This window comes from Thunnus albacares, chromosome 10, assembly GCF_914725855.1.
Source record: "Thunnus albacares chromosome 10, fThuAlb1.1, whole genome shotgun sequence".
NCBI lineage: Eukaryota > Metazoa > Chordata > Actinopteri > Scombriformes > Scombridae > Thunnus > Thunnus albacares.
In genome coordinates, this window is record NC_058115.1 from 16,590,847 (window position 1) to 16,604,117 (window position 13,271).

A 13,271-nucleotide genomic window follows, 5' to 3' on the forward strand; every position below is an offset into this window, starting at 1 on the left:
AAACAAAACATAATATACTACACTTTTACCCACATTTATATTGACTTATCTGTCATTTACCACAAGATGTCGCTGGAGACCATAGATATGATTATTACACTATGTTTTATAACTCCTCCCTGCACGGAGAAGCTAAAACCGTCATTGGCCATCAGATTAGATTCACTGGGATTGTACTGAGGCGAGGAGGGTTGCTGCTGCCGCTGGAGAATCGTGTTTATGACGGATATATGCATAAACTGGAGATACATGTTTAGCGGGATTCACCGTTTATTTTACAACCATGAGTGTTCGGCGACAGAAGGAATACGTCTGGATTCACTGTATTTTGTTTCTTTGTCTTTGTGACTGGTCAGCTTCGCAATTATCTTACTCCATTTCCGAGGAGGTGAACAAAGGCACCGTAGTGGGGAATATCGCAAAGGATTTAAACTTCAATGTACAGGAGCTAGAGACAAGGGATCTACGTATTGTTTCGAGTTACAGTAAGAAATATTTTGACGTGAATTTGCGGACCGGGAACCTCTTTGTTGATGAAAGGATAGACAGAGAGGAGCTTTGTCTGAATGTGGTAAAATGCTCTTTGAAAATACAAGCTGTTTTAAACAATCCAATGACGGCACACCGCATAGAGGTGAACGTTTTAGATATAAACGACAATTCACCTGCTTTCATTGAAAAGGCGTATTCTTTGAATATATCCGAATCGTCTTTAACGGGAGAGAGATATCTTCTCCCAGTAGCAGTAGATGCAGACATAGGAAGCAACTCAGTTAAGACCTACAAGCTGAGCCAAAATGAACACTTCTCACTTGATGTGCAGAGCGGTGGTGAGCACGGTGTGTCTGCTGAGTTAGTGTTGCAGAAAGCTTTAGATCGAGAGAAAAAGTCGGTGATCACACTTCTTCTGACCGCTGTAGATGGAGGAAAACCTGCTAGATCGGGTACATTGCAGATACGCGTAAATGTAATAGATGTCAATGACAATATACCGACCTTTAGCAAATCGCTTTATAAGGTACAAGTACGTGAAAATACTGCACACGGAACAGTGGTAATAAAGTTAAACGCAACTGATTTAGACGAGGGCATGAACAGTAAGATCCTGTATTCCTTGGTCAAACGAGGAAATATTGATCCATCAAATATTTTTGATCTAAATTCAGAAACTGGAGAAATCACTGTGAAGGGTAATTTAGACTATGAAGAAACGCCTGCTTATGAAGTGAGAGTTCAAGCAATGGACCAAGGCCATTCTCCTCGTAGTGCTCATGCTAAACTGCTGATAGAGATAACTGATGTGAATGACAATGCCCCTGAAATATCTGTGACGTCACTGATGACCCCAGTAAAAGAAGACGCAGAACTGGGAACAATCGTTGCTTTAGTTACAGTGAGTGATAAAGATGGAGGAAACAATGGTGTAACCAACTGTAAAGTAATGGGGTCTGTTCCATTTAAACTGAAGTCAAACTACAAAAATGACTATTCATTAGTAGTAGACGGACCGCTGGACAGAGAAAACACTTCTCTTTATAATGTCACCATTACAGCCACAGATGAAGGAAGTCCGCCTCTGTCCAGTGTCAGGGTCATTACTGTTCATGTTTCTGATGTCAATGACAACGCACCTCGTTTTATGGAGCCTGTAATTAATGTTTATGTGAAAGAAAACAGTCCGACAGGCTCCATCATTTATACAATAAATGCTTTTGATCCTGATTTGGACAGCAATGCCAAACTGACTTATACGTTGTTAGACAGTTATCCAAAAAATACTCCGATTTCAACAGTTTTAAATATTAACTCTGAGACTGGAGAAATAATCAGTTTGCAGGCCTTTAATTTCGAGGAGTTAAAAACGTTTCAGTTTAAAGTTCAGGCCACAGACTCTGGTGTTCCTCCGCTCAGCAGCAACGTGACTGTGAACGTTTTTATTCTGGATGAGAATGACAACAGTCCTGCTATTCTGGCGCCCTATTCTGAGCACGGCTCCGTTAACAGTGAGAGCATCCCCTATTCTGCTGAAGCGGGCTTCTTTGTGGCAAAGATCAGGGCTGTAGACGCAGACTCTGGATACAATGCGCTGCTTTCTTATCACCTGTCTGAGCCCAAAGGAAACAACCTCTTCCGGATCGGAACCAGCACCGGGGAAGTCAGAACTAAGCGGAGAATGAGTGACAATGACTTGAAAACTCACCCCTTGGTGGTGTTGGTTTCTGATAACGGAGAACCCTCCCTGTCAGCTACTGTGTCTATTGATGTGGTGGTGGTTGAAAGCACAGCTGACATCCAGACTCCGTTCAGACATGTCCCTATAAACGATGAGAGCTTCTCTGATTTAAACCTGTATCTGCTGATCGCCATTGTGTCGGTGTCAGTGATCTTTCTGCTGAGCCTCATCAGTTTAATAGCTGTCAAATGTCACAGGACAGACGGCAGTTTCGGCAGGTACGGCGCCCCGATGATTACCACCCACCCTGACGGGAGCTGGTCTTACTCTAAAGCTACTCAGCAATATGACGTGTGTTTCAGCTCAGACACACTCAAGAGTGACATGGTGGTTTTCCCCGCACAGTTTCCGCCTGTAGATGCGGAGTTGATCAGTATTAATGGAGGAGACACTTTTACCAGGACTCAGACTTTGCCCAGTAAAGAAAAGGTATGTGTTCTTAAGCTTGCATTAAATGATTCAAGTTAACAACAATGTTGCAACGAAATTGTAATTACTGATTGTCATGATTTACATTTTTGTACATTAATCGCTTTCTAGTTGTCATAGCAACGGTTTCCGGTATTCACGTACTGTGATTTAATTTCTATAGATTAAATGGATGACCAATTGTGGTTAAATTCAGCTGCTAACTCCTCACCCATAGTTGATAGTGTGTGCTCTAAAATACGCATAGTAGTATTGATAGACTCAAAGTAGTGTGCGGCCTACATGTGCGACGCTCTCCATGGTGCTGAAATGAGGCTACATGCAACCTTTTGATTCTCCTTTCCAACCTTTGAAGTTTTCTGCACCCTGCTGCAGTTAAACCATCTACATTTTCTCCACAAAGAATCCTTTCACTGTATTATATTTGCATTTTCTTTCAATAATTAGTTGATTGATCGAGTAGTTGAATAAGTAATTAGTTTATAAGTTTGATTAATAAAATAAAGTTGGCCTTTTTCTGGATCCCTGAACTTCATTGCAGCTTCAGACGGCTCCTTCACTGATCATATTTACATCTAAAATTGACATAGTTAAATATGAACATATAAAATATCAAACTACATATGAGACTGAAAAATACATTTTGATTTCATTTTCACACACTGAAGCTAATTCATGTGCTAACGACTTAAACAAAACATAATATACTACACTTTTACCCACATTTATATTGACTCATGTCATGTCATTTACCACAAGATGTCGCTGGAGACCATAGATATGATTGTTGCACTATGTTTTATAACTCCTCCCTGCACGGAGAAGCTAAACCCGTCATTGGCCATCAGATTAGATTCACTGGGATTGTACTGAGGCGAGGAGGGTTGCTGCTGCCGCTGGAGAATCGTGTTTATGACGGATATATGCATAAACTGGAGATACATGTTTAGCGGGATTCACTGTTTATTTTACAACCATGAGTGTTCGGCGACAGAAGGAATACGTCTGGATTCACTGTATTTTGTTTCTTTGTCTTTGTGACTGGTCTGCCTCGCAATTATCTTACTCCATTTCCGAGGAGGTGAACAAAGGCACCGTGGTGGGGAATATCGCAAAGGATTTAAACCTCAATGTACAGGAGCTAGAGAACAGAGATCTACGTATTGTTTCGAGTTACAGTAAGAAATATTTTGACGTGAATTTGCGGACCGGGAACCTCTTTGTTGACGAGAGGATAGACAGAGAAGAGCTTTGTCCGAACACGGCGCAATGCTCCCTAAGAATACAAGCAGTTTTAAGCAATCCAATGAATGTGCACCGCATTGAGGTCAGTGTTTTAGATATAAACGATAACGCGCCCGAATTCATTGAACAGTCCTATTCGTTAAACATCTCCGAATCTCTGTCAGCGGGAGAGAGCTATCTTCTCCCAGTAGCAGTAGATGCAGACATAGGAAGTAACTCAGTTAAGACATATAAGCTGAGCCAAAATGAACACTTCTCGCTTGATGTGCAGAGCGGTGGAGAGCACGGTGTGTCTGCTGAGTTAGTGTTGCAGAAAGCTTTAGATCGAGAGAAACAGTCAGTGATCACACTTCTTCTGACCGCCGTAGATGGAGGAAAACCTGCTAGGTCGGGTACATTGCAGATACGCGTAAATGTAATGGATACGAATGATAACGCACCAACTTTTAGTAAAACGCTTTATAAAGTGCGTGTGAGTGAAAATACTGCACACGGAACAGTGGTAATAAAGTTAAATGCAACTGATTTAGACGAGGGCATGAACAGTAAGATTCTGTATTCTTTGGTCAAACGAGGAAACACTGATCTATCAAATATTTTTGATCTAAATTCAGAAACTGGAGAAATCACTGTGAAGGGTAATTTAGACTATGAAGAAACGCCTGCATATGAAGTGAGAGTTCAAGCAATTGATCAAGGCCATTACCCTCGTAGTGCTCATGCTAAACTGCTGATAGAGATAATTGATGTGAATGACAATGCCCCTGAAATATCTGTGACGTCACTGATGACCCCAGTAAAAGAAGACGCAGAACTGGGAACAATCGTTGCTTTGGTTACAGTGAGTGATAAAGATGGAGGAAACAATGGTGTAACCAACTGTAAAGTAATGGGGTCTGTTCCATTTAAACTGAAGTCAAACTACAAAAATGACTATTCATTAGTAGTAGATGGACCGCTGGACAGAGAAGACATTTCTCTTTATAATGTCACCATTACAGCCACAGATGAAGGAAGTCCGCCTCTGTCCAGTGTCAGGGTCATTACTGTTCATGTTTCTGATGTCAATGACAACGCACCTCGATTTATGGAGCCTGTAATTAATGTTTATGTGAAAGAAAACAATCCGACAGGCTCCGTCATTTATACAATAAATGCTTATGATCCTGATTTGGACAGCAATGCAAAATTGACTTATACGTTGTTAGACAGTTATCCAAGAAATATTCCGATTTCATCAGTTTTAAACATAAACTCTGAGACTGGAGAAATAGTCAGTTTGCAGGCCTTTAATTTCGAGGAGTTGAAAACGTTTCAGTTTAAAGTTCAGGCCACAGACTCTGGTGTTCCTCCGCTCAGCAGCAACGTGACTGTGAACGTTTTTATTCTGGATGAGAATGACAATAGTCCTGCTATTCTGGCGCCCTATTCTGAGCACGGCTCTATTAACAGTGAGAGCATCCCCTATTCTGCTGAAGCGGGTTACTTTGTGGCAAAGATCAGGGCTGTAGACGCAGACTCTGGATACAATGCGCTGCTTTCTTATCACCTGTCTGAGCCCAAAGGAAACAACCTCTTCCGGATCGGAACCAGCACCGGGGAAATCAGGACTAAGAGGAGAATGAGTGACAATGACTTGAAAACCCACCCCTTGGTGGTGTTGGTTTCTGATAACGGAGAACCCTCCCTGTCAGCTACTGTGTCTATTGATGTGGTGGTGGTTGAAAGCACAGCTGACATCCAGACTCAATTCAGACATGTGCCTGTGAAGGAGGAGAGCTTCTCTGATTTAAACCTGTATCTGCTGATCGCCATTGTGTCGGTGTCAGCGATCTTTCTGCTGAGCCTCATCAGTTTAATAGCTGTCAAATGTCACAGGACAGACGGCAGTTTCGGCAGGTACGGCGCCCCGATGATTACCACCCACCCTGACGGGAGCTGGTCTTACTCTAAAGCTACTCAGCAATATGACGTGTGTTTCAGCTCAGACACACTCAAGAGTGACATGGTGGTTTTCCCCGCGCAGTTTCCGCCTGTAGATGCGGAGCTTATCAGTATTAACGGAGGAGACACTTTTACCAGGACTCAGACTTTACCCAGTAAAGAAAAGGTATGTGTTCTTAAGTTTGCATTAAATTATTTAAGTTTACAACAATGTTGCAACTAAAATATAATTATTGATTGTCATGATTGACGTTTTACCAAAATATTTCAGTGTAACTGTGCATACACAGTAAGAAGAACCTTTAAAAAGCATCGGAAATAACATTCATCGCTTTCCAGTTGTCATAGCAACAATATCCGGTATTCACATACTGTGGTTTAATTTTCTATTGATTCATTTAATGACCAATGGTAATTAAATTCAGCAGCTAGCTCCTCACCCATAGTTGATAGTGTCTGCTCAAAAACACGCATAGTATTATTGATAGACTCAAAGCAGTGTGGACTGCATGTGCAACGCTCTCCATGGTACTGAAATTAGTCTACATGCAACCTTTTGATCCTCCTTTCCAACCTTTGAAGTTTCTGCAACCTTCTATTGTTAAACCATCCACGTTTTCTTCACAGAAAGATTGTTTCACTGTATTATATTTGCATTTTCTTTCAATAGTTGGTTGATTAATCGAGTAATTTATTAAATAATTATTAGTTTTACAAGTTTGATTAATAAAATAAAGTTGGCCTTTTTCTGGATCCCTGAACTTCATTGTAGCGTCGGATGGCTCCTTCAGTGATCATATTTACACCTCAAAATTGACAGTTAAATATGAACATATAAAATATCGAATGCCATATGAGACTGAAAAATACATTGATTTTATTTGCACACACTGAAGCTAATTCATGTACTAACAATTTAAATACAACATAATATAATATACTACACTTTTACCTACATTTATATTGACTTATCTGTCATTTACCACAAGATGTCGCTGGAGACCATAGATATGTTTATTACACTGTTTTCTAACTCCTCCCTGCACGGAGAACCTAAAACCGTCATTGGCCATCAGTTTACAGAATCACTGGGATTGTACTGTGGCGAGGACGGTTGCTGCTGCTGGAGAATCGTGTTTATGACGGATATATGCATAAACTGGAGATACATGTTTAGCGGGATTCACTGTTTATTTTACAACCATGAGTGTTCGACGACACAGTGAATACGTCTGGATTCACTGTATTTTGTTTCTTTGTCTTTGTGACTGGTCAGCTTCGCAATTATCTTACTCCATTTCCGAGGAGGTGAACAAAGGCACCGTAGTGGGGAATATCGCAAAGGATTTAAACCTCAATGTACAGGAGCTAGAGACAAGGGATCTACGTATTGTTTCGAGTTACAATGAGAAATATTTTGACGTGAATTTGCGGACCGGGAACCTCTTTGTTGACGAGAGGATAGACAGAGAGAAGCTTTGTCCGAACACGGCGCAATGCTCCCTAAGAATACAGGCAGTTTTAAGCAATCCAATGAATGTGCACCGCATTGAGGTCAGTGTTTTAGATGTAAACGATAACTCGCCAGAATTCATGGAACAACCCCATTCGTTAAACATCTCCGAATCAACGACACCGGGAGAGAGATATCTTCTCCCAATAGCAGAGGATGCAGACATAGGCAGCAACTCAGTAAAGACCTATAAGCTGAGCCAAAATGAACACTTCTCGCTTGATGTGCAGAGCGGTGGAGAGCACGGTGTGTCTGCTGAGTTAGTGCTGCAGAAAGCTTTAGATCGAGAGAAACAGTCGGTGATCACACTTCTTCTGACCGCTGTAGATGGAGGAAAACCTGCTAGGTCGGGTACATTGCAGATACGCGTAAATGTAATAGATGCAAATGATAATACACCAATTTTCAGCAAATCACTTTATAAAGTCCACGTCAGTGAAAATACTGCACACGGAACAGTGGTAATAAAGTTAAATGCAACTGATTTAGACGAGGGCATGAACAGTAAGATCCTGTATTCCTTGGTCAAACGAGGAAACACTGATCTATCAAATATTTTTGATCTAAATTCAGAAACTGGAGAAATCACTGTGAAGGGTAATTTAGACTATGAAAAAACGCCTGCTTATGAAGTGAGAGTTCAAGCAATGGATCAAGGTCCTGTTCCTCGTAGTGCTCATGCTAAATTGCTGATAGAGATAATTGATGTGAATGACAATGCCCCTGAAATATCTGTGACGTCACTGATGACCCCAGTGAAAGAAGACGCAGAATTGGGAACAATCGTTGCTTTAGTTACAGTGAGTGATAAAGATGGAGGAAACAATGGTGTAACCAACTGTAAAGTAATGGGGTCTGTTCCATTTAAACTGAGGTCCAACTACAAAAACGACTATTCATTAGTAGTAGATGGACCGCTGGACAGAGAAGACATTTCTCTTTACAATGTCACCATTTCAGCCACAGATGAAGGAAGTCCGCCTCTGTCCAGTGTCAGGGTCATTACTGTTCATGTTTCTGATGTCAATGACAACGCACCTCGTTTTATGGAGCCTGTGATCAATGTTTATGTGAAAGAAAACAGTCCGACAGGCTCCGTCATTTATACAATAAATGCTTTTGATCCTGATTTGGACAGCAATGCCAAACTGACTTATACGATGTTAGACAGTTATCCAAGAAATATTCCAATTTCATCAGTTTTAAACATAAACTCCGAGACTGGAGAAATAGTCAGTCTGCAGTCTTTTAACTTTGAAGAGTTGAAAACGTTTCAGTTTAAAGTTCAGGCCACAGACTCTGGTGTTCCTCCGCTCAGCAGCAACGTGACTGTGAACGTTTTTATTCTGGATGAGAATGACAACAGTCCTGCTATTCTGGCACCCTATTCTGAGCACGGCTCCGTTAACAGTGAGAGCATCCCCTATTCTGCTGAAGCAGGATACTTTGTGGCAAAGATCAGGGCTGTAGACGCAGACGCTGGATACAATGCGCTGCTTTCCTATCACCTGTCTGAGCCCAAAGGAAACAACCTCTTCCGGATCGGAACCAGCACCGGGGAGATCAGGACTAAGAGGAGAATGAGTGACAATGACCTGAAAACTCACCCCTTGGTGGTGTTGGTTTCTGATAACGGAGAACCCTCCCTGTCAGCTACTGTGTCTATTGATGTGGTGGTGGTTGAAAGCACAGCTGACATCCAGACTCAGTTCAGACATGTGCCTGTGAAGGAGGAGAGCTTCTCTGATTTAAACCTGTATCTGCTGATCGCCATTGTGTCGGTGTCAGCAATCTTTCTGCTGAGCCTCATCAGTTTAATAGCTGTCAAATGTCACAGGACAGACGGCAGTTTCGGCAGGTACGGCGCTCCAATGATCACCACCCACCCTGACGGGAGCTGGTCTTACTCTAAAGCCACTCAGCAGTATGACGTGTGTTTCAGCTCAGACACACTCAAGAGTGACATGGTGGTTTTCCCCGCGCAGTTTCCACCTGTAGATGCGGAGCTGATCAGTATTAACGGAGGGGACACTTTTACCAGAACTCAGACTTTACCCAGTAAAGAAAAGGTGAGTTGTTTGCATTCTTTCACTCACGTTTAAGGAGTGAAAAGCCCATTAAAAGCAGCTTCTTCTGTCGGTATGTTTTTTATATGCAACTCCTTCTGCTAGTTATTATCTTTGATCATAAACCGGCCTGCTGTCTGTCGCAAAATGGTCTCTCTTGCTTTCAGGTTAACACACGCACAAACATGGGAGACATTTGCATACATAAGAAACTCTCATTTAAGAATATCCAATTTATTAAAATCCAATACACAGAAATGCATTTGCATTCAAAGTGATTAAACACCAGGTCTGTAGGAACATACTGAGGGGTGAAAATAGTGCGCATATCCTGCAACTGGGTATAAGGCGCTTTCCGTGGTGCTGAAACCACACTGGTGTCTTCTTCTTCCACTTGTGCTCACAATCCAAAACTTCTGTCGTGACAGAGTTGAATTATGCCATCACTCTTTTTATAAATTAACTTTTAAATTTAAATTAGTCTGTCAATTCGTAACTTCTTGGTACATGTTTGTTTTTACCAGTGATATCGATTAAAAGTCATTGGTTATTACTTCCTGAACTTGTCTTTAAATGGTAGTTTGTTGACGTCTATGATAACTTAACTAAGGGTAAAACAGTGTCCGTAAATTTGAACTCCTTAATTAGTATGAAACAAGTTTGGGTTTTAATTTTTAGATGTATTAGACTAATTTCAGACCGGTATTACGCAACACTGTCATTCCCATCATTAAGCTTCTCCTCTTTACACAACTGGATAAACGAAACTTTTAGTCGTGTTCTTAAATCTTAATAGGCACAGTATTTCTCAGGTGTTGTACTATGTGACATGGACTACACTCGTTTTTTTCTGAAAGTATGTTCATATCTCAGATTTAACGCGTGGGGTCGCTACTGACCACATGTTTTTGTGAGCTCGTTGTTTTCAGTCTCCTCCCTTTCCTTGTGTAGCGTCAGCAGCTGAATGCGAGTGCTTTGTGAGAAACACGAACGGCGATGAAAAGGAGAGGACTGGAGTGGATGGGATTACAAATGCTGGCAGATCGAGTGGCGTTTTATGGATGAGTACAATTTTTTCTCGTGTCAGATTCTTTGAGGGCAGCGATGGGCAGTGGACGGAATAATCGGACTCTCTGCTGGCTGTTTGTTGTGTTTTTATGTGACTGGTGTGCTGCTCAGATATCCTACTCTGTTTCCGAGGAGGTGGACAAAGGGACTGTGGTCGGGAATCTCGCGAAGGATTTAAATGTCAATGCTCGGGACCTGCAAACGAGGAATCTAAATATCGTGTCTGGCTACAGTAAGAAATATTTCGAGGCCAATTTTAAAACAGGTGATCTTTATGTTAATGAGCGAATAGACCGCGAGGAGCTTTGTCCAAATACGATAAAATGCACATTAAACTTAGAGGCCATACTGAGTAATCCTATGGTACTCCACCGTATTGAGGTGGTAGTTACTGATTTGAATGACAACGCACCTAACTTCGTCGAGAGGTCACATTCACTTAACATATCTGAATTATCACCTACAGGCGAGCATTTCTTGCTTCCCCTGGCTCTTGATGCAGATACGGGAGGCAATTCAGTAAAGACTTACAGGCTGAGTCCAAATGAATATTTCTCCCTAGATGTACAGAATGGTGATGGACATAGTGCGTCTGCTGAATTGGTGCTACTGAAAGCTTTGGATCGAGAAAAACAAGCCGTTATTAAACTAACGCTGACCGCTGTAGATGGAGGAAAACCTCCTAAAACCGGTACCTCACAGATAAATGTAAATGTTCTAGATGCCAATGATAACACGCCATCATTCAGTAAAACACTTTATAAGGCTCGTGTAAATGAAAATGCACCACTTGGATCATTAGTAATTCAGCTAAGTGCCACAGATTTAGACGAAGGGGACAACGGAAGGCTGACTTACTCTTTTGTGAAGCGTGCAAACTTCAATCCTTCAGATGTGTTTTTTATTCATGCAGAAACTGGTGAAATCACAGTAAAGGGTAATTTGGATTATGAGGCACAGTCAGCATATGAAATTCATGTTCAAGCAAAAGACAAAGGTTCTTTGCCTCGGACAGCAAATGGAAAGCTCTTGGTGGAGGTAGTCGATGTGAACGACAATGCCCCAGAAATTGTAGTGACGTCACTCACGAACCCCGTTAAAGAAGATGCTGAGATAGGAAGCGTCGTCGCTTTAGTGACAGTGACTGATAAAGATGGAGGAAAAAACGGCCAGACTCACTGTAAACTGGTTGGTTCTGCACCTTTTAAGCTCAATTCTAATTATAAAAATTATTACTCTTTAGTTGTGGATGGACCTCTTGACAGGGAAAGATGCTCTTTTTACAATGTCACGATTACAGCGACTGATGAAGGGACGCCGCCACTATCCAGTACGAGTGTTATTACTGTTCATGTTTCTGATGTCAATGACAACGCGCCTCGGTTCCTTGAACCCGTGATTCATATCTATGTAAAAGAAAACAGTCCAGTTGGAGCTAGTATCTATACAGTAACTGCAGTCGATCCTGATATAAATGAAAACGCGAGAGTAACCTACTCATTGTTGGGTGATTCAAAAAGCATTCCAATAACTTCAGTTGTAAACATCAACTCAGAGACTGGAGATATAATCAATCTGCAGTCTTTTAACTTTGAGGAGTTGAAAACGTTCCAGTTTAAAGTTCAGGCCACAGACTCTGGTGTTCCTCCGCTCAGCAGCAACGCGACTGTGAACGTTGTTATTCTGGATGAGAATGACAACAGTCCTGCTATTCTGGCGCCCTATTCTGAGCACGGCTCCGTTAACAGTGAGAGCATCCCCTATTCTGCTGAGGCGGGCTACTTTGTGGCAAAGATCAGGGCTGTAGACGCAGACTCTGGATACAATGCGCTGCTTTCTTATCACCTGTCTGAGCCCAAAGGAAACAACCTCTTCCGGATCGGAACCAGCACCGGGGAGATCAGGACTAAGAGGAGAATGAGTGACAATGACCTGAAAACTCACCCCTTGGTGGTGTTGGTTTCTGATAACGGAGAACCCTCCCTGTCAGCTACTGTGTCTATTGATGTGGTGGTGGTTGAAAGCACAGCTGACATCCAGACTCAGTTCAGACATGTGCCTGTGAAGGAGGAGAGCTTCTCTGATTTAAACCTGTATCTGCTGATCGCCATTGTGTCGGTGTCAGCGATCTTTCTGCTGAGCCTCATCAGTTTAATAGCTGTCAAATGTCACAGGACAGACGGCAGTTTCGGCAGGTACGGCGCCCCAATGATCACCACCCACCCTGACGGGAGCTGGTCTTACTCTAAAGCTACTCAGCAGTATGACGTGTGTTTCAGCTCAGACACACTCAAGAGTGACATGGTGGTTTTCCCCGCGCCGTTTCCGCCTGTAGATGCAGAGCTGATCAGTATTAATGGAGGAGACACTTTTACCAGGACTCAGACTTTACCTAATAAAGAAAAGGTGAGTTGTTTGTCACCCAAGAATATATTTGGGTTCTTTCTGATGATTGTGTCATTCTATTTTTGAAAGATATGTAGGTCATCGTCATGATTTTTAGTTTTGAGGCATTTTCAACTTTTGTCGCCCTTTTGTAGATTATATTGTATTTTGGTACAATACTTAAAGCCCCGTGATACAAAGTGCTACTTTTAGGGATACTAACATAAAACATCATTTAGCCGTAATATTTTCCCATAAATGCCGTAGTCTGACACTTGATGTTGGAATATTTAGGTGGGATTCTCTTCAAAACTGTTACCTAAGAGTATGTTGAGCAGAGAAGTCATCGGTCAAGAGAGATCAGTGTTACATATTGCTGTCTACTGAG

At 41.9% G+C, this 13,271-nt stretch overlaps 1 protein-coding gene across 11 annotated transcripts in view; it reads left to right on the top strand.

Annotated features, from left to right (window-relative positions):
* Positions 1-13,271, top strand: part of LOC122989820 (protocadherin alpha-C2-like) — a 95,333-nt gene that overhangs the window by 41,285 nt on the left and 40,777 nt on the right. Inside the window, exon 1 of one of the 11 annotated variants that reach the window (XM_044362830.1) lies at positions 45-2,662. The exons of 7 other annotated variants lie outside the window; for them this stretch is intronic. In XM_044362830.1, the coding sequence (XP_044218765.1) occupies positions 284-2,662 (2,379 nt within the window). In that variant the 5' untranslated portion in view covers positions 45-283. Of the gene's footprint in view, positions 1-44; positions 2,663-3,584; positions 6,018-6,960; positions 9,434-10,011; positions 12,905-13,271 lie in introns of those variants that run through there. 3 more of the 11 variants (XM_044362826.1, XM_044362825.1, XM_044362833.1) reach the window with 3 other exon arrangements.